Source organism: Notolepis coatsorum (genome assembly GCF_963971535.1).
Source record: "Notolepis coatsorum genome assembly, chromosome: 9".
NCBI classification, from domain to species: Eukaryota; Metazoa; Chordata; class Actinopteri; order Aulopiformes; family Paralepididae; genus Notolepis; species Notolepis coatsorum.
This window is the reverse complement of record NC_140173.1, coordinates 133,861,568-133,882,189: the sequence shown is the minus strand read 5'-3', so window position 1 is coordinate 133,882,189 and position 20,622 is coordinate 133,861,568. Positions and strand designations below refer to the sequence as shown.

Here is a 20,622-nt window from a genome sequence, read left to right as displayed (position 1 = left end):
AATCAAGGATAATGATTATAGTCGTTCATCTGTCATTCATTTGCAGATAACGTATACATAGAGTATAAACATATCTTTGTTTATCTTTGACACATTCATTCATTCATTCACGCACGCACGCATGCACGCACGCGCACACACACACACACACACACACACACACACAATCGTGTAGGCTGCATTTTAGTATTGGCACATAAGCACAACATTCTGATGTGGTAGGCTATACTATTCTGTCTTAACATTGAATCACATGCAAAGTAGTTCCCCATACACTTGAGTGAATGAATCAATGACAACTTTATTTAACAGATTGCAGAATGGGTACAATACAGTATGGCTCAGTACACACAATTGTTAAAGGGGATGCAGGAGAAAGACGTTTTTCTGGTTTACATCAGGGTCCCCCATTTTCAATTCATAGTGACATTTATGACATACACAACATATACATCATGACAATATATATGGCATAGGGACATGATGAGAATGCTGATCCGAGAAGCGTAATGCGCCCGGCAGTACTTTGAACCAGGACAGTCCACACAATTCACCCATAGCCAGCCTGCAGTTTAAAAGGTGCCGACAAACCGCTCTCCCCCCAGTCCCTGGAGACCGCGCCACGGGGGGTCGTGTGAAGGTAGCGGACTCGACTGGCACGGGACCGGACGTTGGAGGAGGGCGGGTGGTGGGAGCTGATGATGGACGCATGATGATGCATGTGAACAATTGCAGCAATTGCCTAATGCATAGGAAAGTGACTCTATAGCCACATGGAGTGCTGCTGCAGGATTGGGGAGGACTCGGGAGGTGGAGGAGTAGGAGAATTTCGACTGGGCTTCGCGGGGCAGCAACACATCGACAACAGGGGAGTTTAATGCAAGGGGAAGGAGGAGAGGAACAGGGCACAACGAGAGAGAGAGGACACGACAAGAGGTGCCACAGTACTAGTCTCCGCGATTTGTACCACACTTCGGCTTCAGGGATGTAGTCGACGCGGGTATAGAGCTCTGCGCATCCGAGCTCATCATCATTATGAAGAAGCACTCCGCCAGGGTGGCCCCGCTCTCCGCGTGCAGCAGTCCGGTGCTCACCCTCACCAGAGTGGAAGGTAGGGAGAGACTACGGTAACGGCACACTGAGAGAGAGAGAGAGAGCGCGCACACCGGGCTGTGCGCATTCCGTTTACTCGGGTACAGCCTGCGCCCTGGCCCCTGCGTAATATCCATTCGCCAAATAAATCTCCCATTTCCATACCGTTTTATTTTTAGAGACTTTTAGTTTGAATATTATGATGCATTTATGGTGCCATAAATCAATGTCATGTGTGTTGTGTGTGTCATAAATGTCACTATGAATTGAAAATGGGGGACCCTCCCTGATGTAAACAAGACAAACGTCTTTCTCTGGTCTGCATCCCCTTAACAATTGTGTGTATTGAGCCGTACTGTATTGTACCCATTCTGCAATCTGTTAAATAAAGTTTTCATTCATGCATGCATTCATTCATCCATTCATTCATTCATTCATGCTCAAGTAGGCTGTACCTGTACGTGATGATCACCGTGTGGATGAAGTTTGACGTGTGCAATGAAGCGCGCACGTATTTTACGCATCAATGAATGAATGAATGAATGAATCACACACAGAATGCACGAGGAGAATGCATTCAGAATGTATTTCAAAGGATGGATGGACAGTGGACAGTATAGCTTTACCAATGTTGTGCATAATTGGCAGGGTGTTGTCGTGCCATTCTCTTGTCATGAATACTTAGCCCATCATGATGCCTTTATGTTGTACCCACGTATCCTACCGTAAATTGGCGCATGTTTATAGTTTGCTTTTAAAGCGCGAGTATAGGCTATATACCACATTGGTTGAGCTGTTACAGGCGACAGGTGTCTGTGTTGTTTCATAGAGGGGATTGCCCCAACACGCTAAACAGGACATTGAGTCCCATCCCGGGCTAACCCACCGACGGAGTGCTTGAAGTTGTTACTGCAGCAGCAAGGAGCTCCCCTGGTCGGAGGCTTCCAGTTATTATTATGTAAGTCCAGCGTAAAACCAGGATTCCCCCTTATTTAAATTTAAATCATTAGGCGGAACCTACCATTTACCATTTACCACCTAATTGTTTTTTTTCCTGACACCGGCTAAAGGAACATTTACATCTCAGAATATGTTGTGTTTATTATTATTATTTATTTTATTATTATTATTATTATTATTATTATGACATTTTTTTGTTTACACATGGAGCTTGAATAGGGTTCAACTGCACTTTTTGTTGCATTCAGAACAGGCTTTTGTAGCCTATTGTTTTTGCCCACTAAGATTGTTGATTGACTGTGACTGGGGGTCTCGCTCCCCATCGCCAGAGAAAAACCCACTCAACGGGCAACTTCCACAGCATCAGCAGCAGTCTACGTATCTAAATGCCAGGGAAAGTCTTGTAAACAAGCGCTGCTGCATCATTCAGGGTGTTGAGCAGCACCATGGTACTGTAAACACATTCTAATAGTGCTGGCGGTCACTCTTCACAACAGACGCTGTCCTTTGATTGATCGCCTTCGGTGCTTTTGTGACAGTTCAGTGCCTCAGAAGGCCTCTCTCCCCTCCCTCTCACGTCTCACCCCACCACACTCCACCCACCCACCCACTCACCCACCGAATGTTCTTGTCTGTCAGAGAGAGTTCCACTGATTAGTGGCAGAGAAGGGTCTCAAAGAAGACTGACATATCCTGTTGGGAGAGTAAGGGACAACTTGTGTGACTTGACTTCCTACTGTGTGTGTGTGTGTGTGTGTGTGTGTGTGTGTGTGTGTGTGTGTGTGTGTGTGTGTGTGTGTGTGTGTGTGTGTGTGTGTGTGTGTGTGTGTGTGTGTGTGTGTGTGTGTGTGTGTGTGTGTGTGTGTGTGTGTGTGTGTGTGTGTGTGTGTGTGTGTGTGTGTGTGTGTGTGTGTGTGTGTGTGTTGTGTGTGTGGCCATGGATATTATTTATAGAGTGATTTCGACTGTTTATCACTCTCTTTGCCCCAATTGTCTCCAATGCTGTCCTGCTGCTGTCCTCCTCCACATCCTCCTCCTCCTCCTTTCATGCTGTTAGACCTCATCCTCCTCTCACATGCTGTTTGACCTCCTCCGCTTCCTCGTCCTCTTAAGATGTTAGTCCTCCTCCTCCTCCTCCTCTCAAGCCTCCTCCTCTTCCTCCTCCTCTCATGCTGTTAGGCCTCCTCCTCCTCCTCCTTTTATGCTGTTAGACCTCCTCTTCCTCCTCCTCTCAAGCCTCCTCTTCCTCCTCCTCTCATGCTGTTAGACCTCCTCCTCCTCCTCCTCCTCCTCCTCCTCCTCCTCTCATGCTGTTAGACCTCCTCCTCCTCCTCCTCCTCCTTTCATGCTGTTCCATACAGGCTGTGCCTTGCTTTTTTCAATGCAACACACAGGGAAAGGTTTGATTGATTGATTGATTGATTGAAAACTTTATTAACAGATTGCAGAATGGGTACAATACAGTACCGCTCCATACAAAACAACTGCTAAGAGGATGCAGACCAGAAAAAGACTTTCATCTTGTTTACATTGGGGTCCCCCATTTTCAATTAATCAGGACATTTATGACATACAAGACATACAGATATACAGAACTGTGTAGTAAAAAGAGATCATAAAAAATATATACATCCGAAGGGGAAGAAACTGTACATTGGTGGGGGGGGGGTTTGGACATTTACACGGGCCAGTTTCTAATTGCAGCCAACGTAGGTGCTCTTTTTATTTATTTTTTTAAGATTTTATTTATAGCATTTTCAGCTTTTTTTGGTCAACGCAGGACCTTTTGGCCACGCAGGACCGACAGCGGCTACGCAGGACCGATAGAGGAGAGGGTGAAGCGGGAGGAGAAGAGGGGAAGACATGCGGCATATGGCCACCGGGTCGGGGAATCAAGCCCGGGGCGACCGCTTCGCGACTCAGCACGCTATGTGGTGTGCTACTGGAGCGCCCCAACCGTAGGTGCTCTTTGAGAGTGGTTTTGAAGGAGGGTAGGGATTCACATTCCTTGACGGTTGCGGGTAGGGTGTTCCACATTATTGTGGCATAATTGCTAAACGTGTTTAGTCCCTTGTTTGAGCCGAATCTGGGTTGAACATGATTTGTGGAACTCCCTCTGGTGTTGTGGTCGTGGAATTCACTGACCTTTGGGAAGTATTTCGACATGTACATGGCAATGAGAATGTGCAGGCATTTTATAAATCTACCTCATAGTACAGAGAGTGAGTTAGTTTCATGGTGGACAATGATTTGTTATGACATAAGCACTGAGTATAAGCAGGAATACCTTGGAATCTGCTATTGACTCCATTACATTGTAATACAGATGTGGACCAAGGGACTAATAAGTCATACTCTGTCACACTCAATTCGAGTTTGCAGGGATGGCCATCTCTGATTGGTCTAACAAACACAGCGCAGCTGCTTGTGTGTCTGTGTACTGCTTCATTCATAAAACAGGGACATACTCTAGTATCAATTTAGGACCAGTTTAGGATGAAGGGAGCACACTTCTCTTTGTCTGATAACATTAAAAGTAAAGTTAGGCTTTGTTGTCGGCTTCCCAACTCAATTAAAAAAGATGAGAAAAAGAGAGGAGAGAGAGAGAGAGAGAGAGAGAGAGAGAGAGAGAGAGAGAGAGAGAGAGAGAGAGAGAGAGCAGCAAGGCAGTGGTCGAGCGAGGAGAGGGAGTAAAGATAACAAAGCAGTAATGAGATAAATAAAACATTATCTTCTGATTGTTCCATGGTGCTTACATTCTTAAGCACAAATACATAACCATCAAACACTCAACAGGTGATTTACTGTAGAAATAGACTCTATTATAGTTTAATTTTCTCCTCCTACAAAAAAAAGTATCCGTTTCTGCATAGATCATAGATTTATCAACTTCTTATACGATTTTCACGAGAGCGCGTTTCCAGAACGCGACGGAGGTGGTACCAAAAAAAAAGTACCACAACTTTTTATCTAAAAGTAGGAGTGGCAGTTGAACCCTGTAGTCATTTGAATATATTAGAGCTCATTCCTGGGCCCTGGAAAGGGAAACTAGAGTGAGAATACACTATAGAGATATATATGGGAAGAGGGCTTTTGTGTACTCTCCTCCGTTTACCTGGAATGGACTTCAAAAATCTCTTAGGGTGCTTTCACACCAGAGCTGTTTGTGAGTGAGTGAGTGAGTGAGTGAGACCTCAGTTTCAAACCCACGACACTGCATGATAGCGGTGTGTCCCCCAGGCCCCCCACCCCCAAGATTCTCCATCATTATATCTTTTGTTTCATCCCATGGGGCAGGGACCTGATCCATGCATGTACTCTGCTACAGTCCTGTTCAGTGCATCATACTGTTCAGATACAGCTGGCAGGGCAGGCTGTGAGTGTGTTGTTTCTCTTCAGCTTCTCCCTGGTACTATAAGAGAAAATATAACACTTTAATTGTATTTATTTATGTATGTATGTATGTATGTATGTATGTATGTATGTATGTATGTATGTATGTATGTATGTATGTATGTATGTATGTATGTATGTATGTATGTATGTATGTATGTATGTATTTATTTATTTATTTATTTATTTATTTATTTATTTATTTATTTATTTATTTATTTATTTATTTATTTATTTAATTTAAATTATAGAAACATTCGTTTTTTTCTCTTTAGATCTGGCATTTAAAAAATAACTTAATTAACACATTTTTTAAATGAAGTAAAGTTAATAGTATACTGTGTGTTAAGCACAAGAGCATCTAAGTTAATTTAGTTCTAATCATAGTCAAAGTATTCTCCTATCAATTGAAACTCTGCTGTCTAATTCCTTATGCCTGATAATGTTATAGCTTAGCTTTGAGAATTACAAATGGCTGTTGGGCCAACAATAGCCCACCCCTAACTAATCAAGACAACTGTGCAGCATATTGACAATTTGGATGGGATGCTTAGTGCACTGTTGCCTCTAGGCAGCCATCGTTATTTTGTGGAGGAGATAAACCAAATCTCACCGTCTATCTCTCCTGCGTTCCTTCCTCGCAGCAGTGGCACTCGAAAGGCACCTTGAAGTTGTACAACCCCCTCGTCGTGTGTTCCCATCTCCCCGCTCCGCGCCAGCTGCTGTATTTATATCGTCGGCCCCGGTTAGTCAGTGTCGCCCTGCTATGCCTGTTCCCGCCTGTTAGTGTTGATACTCAAAACTAGGGATGCTCGATATTGGCTTTTTTACCGATACCGATATACCGATATTGTCCAACTCTTAATTTCCGATACCGATATATTTGAAATTTATTTGAAGGATAAACCCCTTGAGATATGCTATCTCGTTTTCGAGGGGGTCCCTCAACCCATATCAACCGATACCGATATATGCAGGGTTCCCCCCCCCCCCCCCAAAAAAATGGAATAATTTCAGGTAATTAACATTACATATCTCTTGTTGTGGAATTAACACAACATTATGCATACTTTTGACAATAAATAAAATCAGAATTTGTTCTTACTTGCTTGCCTGGGTAAATAAAGGTTATAGAAATGTAAAAAAAAAAATTCTTTTATTTGTATTTTTTGAAAACCGATACCGATATTTTTCGATATCACATTTTAATGCCGATATCGGCCAATAATATCGGACATCCCTACTCAAAACGTATTACGTTACGTGTAGTCAGCTAGGCTGTCACCATAATATGTTTATTGTTTTTTTTCCTGCTTTTTTGGTCAGTAAAGATTTCTTTTGTGTTTTTTTTAACACCTTCATTCTGCCCCTGCCTCCGCCTCTGCACTTGGGTCCACACTATCACACCTGTTAGAACTACAGAAAAACACCCCCACTCATTTTCAAATGATTAGAGTCAGCTACTATATCATGTAAATGTAGACTATGTTTTATCACGCACAACAGCATCTGCTGCGGCCGCAGGGGAAAGCACAAGGGGAGAGAGAACGACATGACAGCCATGACAACTAGCTTTTTCCCCTTTTTCCCCTTTTTCCCTCAGTGGTACAGCATTATGCTATAGCCTACAAAGCGGCAAGCAACGCATATTCTTCCACTGGCATATGAAAGTCACATAAGGGGATAGCTCTAATAATCAATGTTCTCCTTTCCGAGTTCTAGCGTCATGTACAGTCCTGACATGACATTCCTCCCATGAATGTAATTCCAGATGACTTTGAGCATTGTGTGGCAGAAGAGCGAGGTTCCCCCACCAGATGTAATCCCTTTCAAAGGCAATTCATTTTATCGGCGCCCCTCTCACAGCAATGAATACATAAAGTGATGGGGGCTTTTTTTAATTTTTTTTATCAATAGGGAAAACATGTAGCAGTCTTGGTAAACAAATGAACTAGGCATACAGAGGCGAAGCCGTCACTACTGAGCCCTCTATTGTAAATTCATCGAATGGAAGTCTGCCGCTGAATCGATGGATTGTTATAATACGAGTGGATGAATTAATTCCCAATGGCTTTGTCATATGGGGTACAATCAAGGTTAGTTTTCAGTTGCTGCTCACTGCAAATCTCATTTGTGTCTTTCATGTGAAATATTTCTTTCTGTAACAGCAAAGTGGCTTTGGCATCTGGGAGAGGAAAATCCTTTTGATAAAAACACTCTTAACGCTTTTAATCCTAACTTGGGAGAGTTGGTCTTTAACGGGGAACAACGGCCATTTAAAAATAATTTGTATTGGTTAGAGGGTATTACAACATTTTAGAAAAACCCACAATGTACTCAGTGAAAGTTAAACTTAAAATACATATTCAATAATGGATCGAGCGTTACAAGCGTTTCCTCTTCCAGGAAATGGCACTCATTTATTGAGTTATTGAATCTGTAGTTTAAGTTTTAATTTCGCTTTCATTCCGTGCTCCATTAATTTTCTTGTTGAGCTGCCCGGTGAGAAAACATTTTGATGTGTGTTCTCTGTGAATGAAGAACATATTGTGGTACCTACTTAATAATATACATTTTCTAAATGTCTTTTTAGGCCTTTCATGTTCTGGTCTGGCTGGAAGATGGTATTAGCCCATGCTGAAGTAACAAACTTATGTTAAGTGTTAAAGTTCTGGTAGCACTTCACTGAAGGCACACACAGCTTTGATGAATCATAGTGTTCTATGATTAGTGTAAAGTTCTTGTAACAGACGTATAACATGTTCCGGCTCTGAAATGGATGAAACGGCCGAATCATAGCTGTAATTTAGTCTGTGTATTGATATGAGGCACTATGAGATATCTGTTTGGTTTAATAAACATATTGATCAATAGGGTTGGGTACCGAACTCTGTACTTATGAGAGTACTGATCGAATCATGAACATCATGAATTGAAAATGTAAAAAGAAAAAAAAAATCTTTCTCTGGTCTGCATCCCCTTAACAATTGTGTGTATTGAGTTGTACTGTATTGTACCCATTCTGCAATCTGTTAATTAAAGTTAATCAATTCAATCAATTACATCGGTACTACCGAGTACCAATTCACGCTAGATCAATCAGTACCAAATTTCGACAGTTGAGAGGTTTGGACTTATTTTTTACAACTGAAATAATTGTTTTTGTTATTACAGAGAGAGTTAAGTACCAAAAAAAGGTACCGTTCGGTACCAATACAGAATTCCACCCCATTCCACTGGGGGCGACAGTGGTTCGGGAGGTAGAGCAAGAGCAGTCGTCTGGTAATCTGGAGGTTCCCGGTGAGCAAGACACTTAACTCCTAATTGCTCCCGATGAGCAGGTTGGCACCTTGCATGGTTGCCTCCGTCATCAGTGTGTGAATGTGTGAGTGTAAAAATGTGAGGAACAAATTGTAAAGCGCTTTGGATAAAAGCGCTATATAAATGCATCATTTATCATTTAACAGTTCAAATGTACCCAACCCTACTGATTATTATGATTTATGAATATTAAAATTACATCTCATAATCCATCCTTAAAGGAAAACTCCAACATTTTGGGAAATTATCTTATTTGCACATCTACCGTGGAGTTAGACAAGAAGATATACCTTTTTTCTTCTCTGTGCATGCAGTAGGAGTAGGAAGACGTGCACCGTTAGCCTAGCATAGCGTCAGTCACTGGAAGTAGGTTCCTCCATTAGCCTAGTTCCCAACGTCTTTCTACTCCTACTGCATGCACAGAGAAGAAAAAGGTATGTATCTTCTTGTCTAACTCCAGGGTAGATGGCAAATAAGCTAATTTCCCTAAATGTTGGCGTTTTCCTTTAATGTATGTCTTGAGTAAAGTGTCACCAAATCTATCTATCTATCTATCTATCTATCTATCTATCTATCTATCTATCTATCTATCTATCTATCTATCTTGCAAGCTGTAAAGGCTCATGTTATAATGCTCACAAACTGAAAAAGGAGTCACCTTCCTGTTTTATGATCAAGCAGTGCCTCGACAACACCGCTCCATTCAGATTCAGCGTCAGAGTCTTTAATCACGGTTATGTTATGTTAACCCTGATCAAATCAGCGGTCCCGGGGATAGAGTCCTGGGGACAGAGGGAGGGAGGTCCTGTGGGGAAACCTCTGTTGAGAAGACACTGCGGTGGCTGCCTGGCCATTCATTCTTATAGCAGAGCTGTGGCCAATCTTTTAAATATTGATCTGTGGCGGAAAGCGCCTGGGACTCTTGCCAGACCGTTAAGCTAGTAGGCAGGTCCTTTGGCATGCACACTGGGAGAGAGAGGGTTAATGGGGGTAAGGTGAGGGGGATAAGGGGGTGGTGGGAGTGTTATGGTTGAGTGATTCACGGTCAATGGTTTACGCATTGCCAAGTGCTGAGTAGCTGCTATTTAGTTGCTGTCATGCATGAGCCCAAACACACATGACAATGCATGGGGGTGTAGTTTGGTAGAGAATAGTTCCTACATGAACCTGCTCACAACAGGGTCTGTGAATTATTTTGAGTAACTGGGTCATGATTTCTGGAAACAGACAATGCTTTTGAGTTTTACAAAAGTAATTATTAGGGCTTTAGATATAAATGTACCTGTGATGCACAAGAGAGAAAGAGAGAGAGAGAGAGAGAGAGAGAGAGAGAGAGAGAGAGAGAGAGAGACATAGATATAGACAGTGTACAGTACTATATACCTGTATGTCATGTATGTCCCTATGCCATAAATGTCATGATGTCATGTATGTTGTGTATGTCATAAATGTCACAAATTGAAAATGGGGGACCCTGATGTACACAAGACGAAAGTCTTTCTCTGGTCTGCATCCCCTTAACAATTGTATGTATTGAGCTGTACTGTACTGTACCCATTATGCAATCTGTTAATAAAGTTATCAATCAATCAATAAGGGATATGTACAGATATAATAACTAGTAAGAGTAGGTAAGGATATGTACAGATATAGATAATAACTAGTAAGAGTAGGTAAGGGGGCGCTCTCGTGGCGCACCACGTTAGTGCATCGCACACCTACGCGGCCGTCCCAGGTTCGCTTCCCGCTCCCGGTGACATTTGTCGCATGTCTTCCCCGCCTCTTCTCCCGTTCATCCTCTCCTCATCTGTCGGTCATGCCTGACCATGAAAAGCAATAAATGCTAAAAAATGTATCTTTAAAAAAGAGTAGGTAAGGGATATGTACAGATATAGGGATGCATGATGTCTTGGGCATTAGCACGTTAGCCTAGCTTAGCACAATGAATGGAACTGGACAGTGCCGGTTAGCTAGGCTAATAACGAAGCCAGATAGCTTTCTACTGAATGGACAGAGACACACACACACACAGCCAGCATGTAGGCGTTATTTATTTCTAGCGTCATTCATTCATTGACCCGTTCTGTAGAAAGCTATCTGGCTGACTTCTCCAAAGTTGTTATTATTATTAGCCTAGCTTAGCACAATGAATGGAACCGGACAGTGCCGGTTAGCTAGGCTAATAACGAAGCCAGATAGCTTTCTACTGAATAGACAGAGACACACACACATAGCCAGCATGTAGGCGTTATTTATTTCTAGCATCATTCATTCATTGACCCGTTCTGTAGAAAGCTATCTGGCTGACTTCTCCAAAGTCGTTATTATTAATTAGCCTAGCTTAGCACAATGCATGGAAGCGGACAGTGCGGGTTAGCTAGGCGACGTCATCGTTGGATTCACTCCAACGCTTTCGCTCGCTGGCTCAGTCTTCATTGAGACAGAGATAAAATAATAATAATAATAATAATGGCCTAATATCTGTCCTCTTCGCCGTGAACACAGTATTCTCCAATACGATTTATAGCTGCTGCCAACACTAATGCTGTGTCGATAGCTTTTCAGCTCAGCGCTCAGCCAGTGTTTACTTATGGAGATCGCGTCAGTGATCATGCACCGACACTTAAATCAACCCCTCCCCTCGACATTGTAGTTCTTTCAACTATTGCAGGGAAAAACAGCCATGCAAACTAATAACAATTAACATATTTACAAGTCGTATTAAGTTTTGCAAATAAGGAGACATATATAACATCTCAAAGCACAAAAAAATGCCATTTTTCAATTTTTATCGATTTCTGAAATCCGTGACTTTCTGGCAATTTCTGAGAAATTCTCAATCCCTTTGTTACCCGCAGGCGGGTGCAAACAGCGTGAGCCGACTCGAGAGGGTTTTAAGAACGGAAATTGTATCGTATTGTGGTAAAGCCTTAGTTTAACATTGACTATACTATGGACTACATTCTGTTCACTACATTAATTCCATAGCCTCTTACCCTAACCTTAACCTGGATTTAGCTCATATTTTGGATTCCAGTGGGGAGATTTGGCCCTCACAATCACAAAAGTACAAGAGCACGCACACACACACACGCACGCACACACACACACACACACACACACACACACACACACACACACTGGTGAGTGAGGGTCGCAGGGCTGGTCTGTATCATCATCAGCATCTGCTCAGACAGCTGGATGTTTCAGTGCCAAGTCATTGTCCGATAGAACCTCTCACCTTACCAGCCCGCTCCGCTACAAGCGTTGCATCGTCACTGCACAACAATTTGCTGCTCTGTCTGCTCCACAGAACGCATTATGTTGATTTTAACAGAAGGAGAGGAGAACTGAGGGGGGAGAGTGTCTTTAGAATCAATGAACAGTCGCTCTGGAGATAAATACAGAGCTGTGCCAGTACTGTGTAGCCCACTGAGCTGAAACTAATGAAGTCATTCTGTGAGAAATCTGACTTCACAATCGGTTTTTTTATCCAGAATTTCCGACAACAAAATTGTGCATCACTATTCATGATGTAAGAAACACACACACTAGAGCCTGCCTGCCTGCCTGCCTGCCTGCCTGCCTGCCTGCCTGCCTGCCTGCCTGCCTGCCTGCCTGCCTGCCTGCCTGCCTGCCTGCCTGCCTGCCTGCCTGCCTGCCTGCCTGCCTGCCTGCCTGCCTGCCTGCCTGCCTGCCTGCCTGCCTGCCTGCCTGCCTGCCTGCCTGCCTGCCTGCCTGCCTGCCTGCCTGCCTGCCTGCCTGCCTGCCTGCCTGCCTGCCTGCCTGCCTGCCTGCCTGCCTGCCTGCCTGCCTGCCTGCCTGCCTGCCTGCCTGCCTGCCTGCCTGCCTGCCTGCCCCCCTGCCTGCCTGCCTGCCTGCCTGCCTGCCTGCCTGTCTGCCTGCCTGTCTGTCTGTCTGTCTGTCGACCCTCAGCATGGGAGCGTGTCTCTCTCTCAGACCAGTGTCGTCGTCTATAATGAGACTTTTATAGTTTCATTAACTTGACTATTCGTTTTCTCTGCGAAATATGTGTGGTTATTTTACGCCCGAGAGAGGAAATCGTCAGGCATGCTGTGAATTTCCGAGAGGACTAGTCTTAAACCACTAGTCTTAGAGACAGAGTAGTAGGGGAGTAGGACACCCACACTGATGTCACCGGATAACAGTATCAACTACACACACACACAGGCTGACGCTGTCCTCCCTTCTGCTACCTTCTCCCTGGCAACCTCCCTCCTCCCAGCACAAGGTCGTGAACTGTTCCTCACTTGACAGTCATATGGTCACCCCGCCACCACACCACCTGAACCACCCCACCACCACCCTCCCTCCGCACCTGCGGCTATCCTTCCACGCACACCGCTGCCTGGAAGGCAGTCGTGGGGAGATGAAAAAGGGTGGGAGGGGGGCGTTTGGGCGGTATAGAGAGAGAGAGAGAGAGAGAGAGAGAGAGAGAGAGCCTAGGCTGTGTGAGCGCAGGGCAGTCAGGCAGGACCGGGCTCTCGCTGGTAGGATTGGGATCTGCGGGTTATCAGCAGGAGAAATCTGCACTGCAGCGTCGGAAGGGGGGGGGGGGGGGGAGGAGAGTAGCTGAGCTGAGTTGGGAGTACGGCACACAGGGGAGCAGGCGGTGAGGGAAAAGCCCTTGGGAAATGAGCTAGTTAATCGGTCTAATATCCCCACCGTCCATCATCATCATCATCCATCTGTGTATTTTCACTAAACAGAGACAATAGACAGACTAATAGAGCAGCCGTATGACAAGTGACAAAGAGAATACAGTAATATATTTACATGATACTAGTGTAGCACGGTAGTCCTGTCTGGAGACTTGGCCGGGGGTGCAACCCCTTTGGTTGACCAGTAGGTACATCAGAGTGCCACTGTGTCACCTCACCAGTAGGGATGCACCGATCCGATATTGGTATCGGTATCGGCCGCCGATATCAGTAAAATAGCTGGATCGGGTATCGGTAAAAAAATATATATATATCGTATTTTTTTTAATAATAAATCAAATAAGAAATAACCATTCAGTACATTTATATCTATGTGTTCATTTGTTACATTTAGTTTCACTAAGTTAGGAAAGTAATGTTTTAAGTCAAGCCTGATGTTGCCTTGCACAAAAGAATGATCCCAGTCTCTTCCACACAGTGACAGTGAGGCATACAGTTTATTAATTGAATGAATGAAGTTTATTTTCTGTCTTTGTTTACAACAAATCAAAAACACACTTGTGATCCTTTACAATTCTTAAAAACTAAATATATTTTAATATATAAAAAAGAAAAAACGTGGATACATTTATTTATTATTTTTTTTAAACTTGTTTGGAGAAAAAGAATTGGACAATGGGTATCGGATCGGTATCGGTATTGGCCGATACTCAAACCCAGGTATCGGTATCGGGACTGAAAAAGTCTGATCGGTGCATCCCTAGTCACCAGCACCTTGCTGAAATATCCTGCTATTGAGTGAAATACCACAGGGAAGATTGAGGCTTGACTTCTCACTCAATGTTGACCAGTGTCGGAAAGTAACTTGACAAAGGTTTCAAACAAAGGTTTCAAACACTGTTAAGCGTTCTGCCAACAGTTGTTATACAGGCCAAATACAATAGCAATCTATAGTAATCTGTGTTTTCTACCAAAAGTAGAAAAATACCCAAGTACCCGTATGCACCGGTCTGATGTTTGCTGCTTGGAGAACGGAGTATGTTACTGTAGCTCATATTCCAGTTGTGACAGGATAAGGATAAGGCAGGATAATATCAGCATACAGGATAGAGGTATCTTATCCAGGTTTATAAACAGGATAATATCAGCACACACAGGTATCTTATCCAGGTTTATAAGCAGGATAATATCAGCACACAGGTATCTTATCCAGGTTTATAACCAGGTTAAGAGCTTATATCGTTTTATGGTAATACGTTTGTTTCACCATACTATTTAAATGTTTTAAAACAGTTTCAGTTGATTTAAAAGAAAAATTAAGAGTTTCAGTAGTTCCTTTAGATTTGCATTTTGTATGCTTGTTTGTGTTGTCTTGAGTTGTCTGTCTTAGACCAAGGACCACAATGTAAACAAGTCCTCAGACTTTATTGTGTTTTTTTTTTATCCTTGATGTTGTTTGTCTGAGATGCATATATTTTTTGTATCATGTACTAAAAATAAATAAATCAATCAATCAAAAAGAAAAATCTGGGTTATTGTAAACTTTTACAATATTGTTGTTCACATGCAGCAACACAAAAGAATACTATATTATTATTATTATATATATATATATATATATATATATATATATATATATATATATATATATATATATATATATTTTTTTTTTAACCAGGAAGTCCCATTGAGATACAAGATCTTCTTTGCAAGTTGTTATTGTTGTAGGAACGGTTTGGGAGATGGAGGTAAGGGGTTTTAGATTGTGTGTTGTGAAGTTTAGACTTCAGAGAGGGAGAGTAAAGTACAGAAAAAAAGGTACCATTGGGTACCGGTATCGTATCGATTCACAGGTAAAAAGAAACATTTTCAGGCTCGGTGTCCCGAACGTAGGCCAGATGCAAGCCGCATTTTACAATAAACCTCTGTGGGGCTGCTTAAGAAAAAAATAAATGATAATCGCAAATTGAATCGCAATCGCAATTAGATTATTTCCCAAAATCGTGCAGCCCTAACGCAGACACACACAAAAAGAGGAATCTTAAAGTTACCCCAAAGGGTAACCACTGGAATTGCTGAGCGATGAGAGAGAGAGGGGGAAAACACAAGAATAAAATAAATAAAAATAAAAACTGTAGGAAACACAAAACACCAGTGTAAAATAACTGGGTAAAAATCCCAAAATAACCACCACTGCCTAGCAGTTGAAAACAACAAGAAAAACAATAGCACTAGAGACAGAGAGAACACTAGAAGCATGAGCTTGGGACACTCCTCTACTGTTGAGGGAAAAACATGAAATGGACAAGCATCCAAACACAGTCAACCAAACCTACTTAAAGGCACTGCACACCTGACACCAATCAGGTGGCAATCAAGCCCACACACCTGCCATGCCGCATGGCAATTAACTGCAGAGGCCAGTGATTGACAGCTGTCCCTCACAGAAAGACGAAATAGACAGCTGTCCCTCACAGAAAGATGAAATAAAGCCAAAGCACCTTAGAATAAACTAAAATAAAACCCACATAAACCGTGATCCATCACAAGTGGGGTTATACTGCAGACCTCTTTTCAGTCACTGGCATGGGATGCATTGCGATTTATTCCTCATGGTGTACTAGAGGAATAGCCTTTGTTACCCATGGTAGGTTTGCTGAGCACAGATGCCCTTTTTCAGCAATGTCCCGTTTCACACTCAAACAGTTCCATACCTTCACACCTGGGAGCTGCCCAGTACAAATGCAGCCTGACACTGTTGGCCGCCGGAGCAGTCAGGGGTTAAACTGGAACAGTTGAGCCTTGCTGAAGGGCATTTTAGCTGTGGGTGTTCAGGGACGGGAGAGTGTTATTCATGCACCTCCCCGTCCAGATTTTTCCTGCATGGTCCGGGGGGTGGAACCGGTCCAATCCATCTCCACTTACTGCACCGCTTACAATTTATAGACTAAGTTAGTTAGATACAGACGGTGCACATATGGGAATTGATTAAACAATACGCAAGGAAATGAATCAAAGAGAATATCGTGCAAGCGGTGATAGTGGTTTTAGACCCACCAAGTAGTACCCACTGTTCCACTGTGTCCTCTCACAGCAGTAGATAGTAGAATCACCAGATTGACCTTGATAGTTGAGATTGCACAGCGATAAGGTAAGTACCTTTTAGTTAATCGATAAGCGATGTTTCTGGCAAGGTAATAGCGGCCACTTCATTAGCGGTGTGAGTCAGCCTCTTCTACTCCATCCTACTCAGCTCCTCTGCCGTCGAGCTGGTTCTTCTCATGCAGTTTAAAGGTCCACTCAGTGATTTTTGTTTTGTTTTTGCCCATATCAATGTAAGGTATATTCACATTCATATATAATAAAAAAAAATAAAGCAACGGACATTAATACCTTCTGTCAAATTTCTATCCGTTCATTGACGTATCAATGTAACTTAGCCTAAACCAGCGGACGGTAATACCTTCTGTCAAATTTCTATCATTGACACATCAATGTAGCATCCAATGAAGTCTCATTTGGAAGAAATAAAGGAAGACAAATGTACTGTGAACAGCGTTGGGAGAAGACTTTAAAGTCTGACTAAAATGAGATGTAGATAACTAATGGTCATCATCAACTCCCTAGCATGGAACAGTTTCCATAAAAAAAATGTGATTTCCTACACGCCACAGAATAGTTTAGTTTGAATATTTGTCTATGATGTGATTGGCTGTGCATGCTTCTTGTTGACAGTTGATCGGCTGAGTGACAAGATCTCAAGGATGAATTAGTATTAGAATTAGAATGCGATCATTCATCATAACATGATTGTTGATGTTATGGCCTATTATATTGAAGTGGACTGGCTCTTTTCCTTTTTTTATGTATTGTATTGAAAATGGAATGACATTTCTCATTTTCCGGTGTGTCGTCACCGGAGAAATCTGTATTTCCCACTGGAGAAACCCTGCATAATATGTGTTATTTTACTTCACAATTGAATACCTTGTGAACCTTGTGGTTGAACCTGCAAGCTTCTACAGAATATATATAATATATATGAGGTATATTTTATGGAGGTTTAAGATGGTCACACTCACTGGCCTGCGCAATGAGGATCAGGGCTGGATTAGCCTACTTACTCCTGGAAGCCTTACTTACTTACTTCTCTAGCGTGCATAAGTACACATATACTATCGATAATCTAGCGTTTATTTGAAAACGATTCATAAATAGGCCGAAAAATGACAACGTGTTTTGTGTATTCCACTAAAGGGCGTTCATCACAGAATATAATTTTTTCTGAAGATTTTCAAAAACAAGCGTTTTTCAAAATGGTATAAAACGGAAATGTACAGATGAAAAAACTATCAGTTTTGTACATGTTGACTGCAAGCAAGTCATTGATAAGCGACGGGCGTATTAGACACATAGCCATAATATAGAATATAGAAATAGCTCCACGAAAATCATGAAATATCGGAAAATCTGTCTCAAACGGCTGGCATTCAAGCGATAAATCGTGCGCCCCCTGCTGGCACTCAAAGTGTTAATGACACTAAAAGTGAGGGCATGCACTGATAGTATATGTGTTCCCAAACTTTTTCAGCTCGAGACCCAAAAGAGAAATTTGGTGTTTCCCCGGGACCCAAACTTACAAAAATACATCATGAATTGCCATAACATACATTTATAAACTACTGATAAAGAACACAACAAACCATGAATTTCAAATGTATATGAAATGTATTTATTTAATTATAAAAGTACATCACAGCAATAATCAGAGTGTAATGTTAAGTTGCTCACCACCTCATAACATATGTACATACAATTTTGTAACACTTTTAAATGAACAAACATGTTCTATGCTAGAGTAGAAAACCCAGATTCACATAAGTATGTGGTGCCAAACTGAATCAACACATCTACAGCTTTTTTATTAAAAAAAAAAAAAAAAAAATGTATTATTTTTTTTTATTGGCGACCCAATAGAAATGGGTCGCAACGCTAAGTTTGGGAAACGCTGCACTGGAGAGAGAGAGAGAGAGAGAGAGAGAGAGAGAGAGAGAGAGAGAGAGAGAGAGAGAGAGAGAGAGAGAGAGAGAGAAGGAGCTAGCTGAATGCCTCATGTTGGCTCTAGTATCTTTGTCTCTGTAAAGGGGTCCCCACACGGCGAGCGATTTTAGCCAGGCGACCGATTTTTTTAGCGAGCCGACAGACAGAATTGTATCGCCTTCATTGTTATGAATGAGAGAACCCACACGGCAGGAGATTCTGAAGCGACGGTCGCGCAGCTATTTCTGTCGCCTCGCTCAAAATCGCCTCGATCCTATTTTTGGAGGCGACGGAAGGCAGGACAATGAGGAAATAACATGACTTCTACAGTAGTAGTAGTACAGAACAGTTATACTGGTGTATCATTTGTACACCATTAATGTATCATACAATACATTCATTGATCAATAACCTCCGACCTCCGTATTATTACCATGCTACTTATGTTCATTATTATTAACGGGAACAATTTAAATAAATAACGTTAGTTTGAGAAGCTGTAGTGGCCGCTTGTCATTAACTAATAAATGAACAATGCGCCACGATGCACCTACTAGTGTTTTTATACTCGGGTAACAAAAGAAGTTGTGGATGTTGACAGAGTTTAATGTCCAGGCTGCAGCTGATGTAGTTTGTAAGGTTTATTGTCCAAAGAAAATTATGGTTGAGAACAAAACAGTTTGCGTCTTCCGTGAAAAATACACTCTCAGCAGCTGCATAACAATACTTGTCCAATCGTTGGTAATGAACGTATCGTAGCGATCAGGCATGCAGTAATGTCAGGAAGAATGAGGAGAGGTTGTATTCGTATATGGTGGTTTAATTCCAGCTCAATATGGGTTTTACAGGTTAATACTCTCTCGTACTGCACAACACAGCTACCAGCTAACCCGCTTCACAACAACCTAACGTCCGGTCCCGGCGGTCCGCCCTCCTATATCTCCCGGGGGGAAACACCCCCAGCTAAACAGAGCGACACATAGCTTATTATACCTGAGAACGGTCGCCTCTGGTGTGGGGGGCTAAGCGATTGTCATTGAGCGACAGGCGATCACATCGCCAGGCGACGTCGGTCGGCCGCCGTGTGCAGACCACTTAAGGGTCCACCTGTCCCAGGACCCTTCCCCCCGTCTTTACTCCTCCACACTTGAACTTTTTGAACTGTCATGCCAAGTTCATAGACTTTGCTCTACTGCCACCTGGTGGCCTGTCGGCGGTACTACATGCCACTACCCTCTGCATGGGCCTTTGTTTATCTACAACTATGAATCTGCTTTTTGTCCTTGCTAATGTACTCCCTATGTATCTGCTATCGGTCCTGTGTGCTCCCCAGTATATTCATATGTTCTAGCCTAGCCATGTGTTCCTAGTTTGTGTATTGATATTCTTGTTGTGTTCTAGTCTAGTTTATTCCCCAGTGTGGTTTGGCCTTGTGTTTGTTCTGTGTTTCTCCCAGGTGTGTCTTGTTACCAATTACCCCTCCTGTGTCAATCAGTGTGTGTATATCTGCCTCGTTTGCCAGTCTCTCTTTGTCGGTTCATTGTTGGGTTTCCCTACTAGTGTTTGCTGCTTGTTTTTGTGTCCACGCTGTTGCTGTTCCACGTCCTTGTTCATGTTCTGTTCTACTATAGTAAGTTTCCTAGTGTTTAATTGTTTGTTCCACCATTCTTTGTTTTTGTGTAAAGTTCGTCTCGTTTGTTAGGGTTTTATTTGTAGTCAGTTTGTTCATATTTTACCTTGCCTGCCTTGCAGTGTTTTTTGTTTGTGCCTTTGGGACTTGCTCTCATTTATGAGACTATTCTTTGTTTTTGTAGTTTGCCCTCTGCCGGCCATTTTGCTGTGCCCTCTTTTTGTTGTGCTCTAAGTAAAGCATTATACTTTGACATTCACCCCTGGCTCCGTGTCTCGCTATTGCCTCTTCTCCTCGTCCTGTTTGCATTTGGGTCCTCCGCCAACACACCAATCCCTAACAGTCTCACACACACACACACACACATCTCTGATGTGATGAGAAATTACAAATTAACTTGATATGATAAAAAGTTGCACTGGTGTTCTTAGTTATAATTCTTAGTAGCACTATCTCAAGAAATGGTCCCAAAAGTAGACTAAATGGAGCCCTGCATTCTGGAGC

At 42.5% G+C, this 20,622-nt stretch overlaps 1 protein-coding gene across 2 annotated transcripts in view; it reads left to right on the top strand.

The window, feature by feature from the left end:
* Positions 1-20,622, top strand: part of slc35f3b (solute carrier family 35 member F3b) — a gene marked incomplete at both ends in the record, with an annotated part of 207,838 nt that overhangs the window by 139,843 nt on the left and 47,373 nt on the right. Inside the window, one exon of one of the 2 annotated variants that reach the window (XM_084322279.1) lies at positions 1,036-1,127. The exons of the other annotated variant lie outside the window; for it this stretch is intronic. Coding sequence (XP_084178405.1) covers positions 1,036-1,127 — 92 coding nt within the window. Of the gene's footprint in view, positions 1-1,035; positions 1,128-20,622 lie in introns of those variants that run through there. 2 annotated transcript variants of the gene reach the window in all.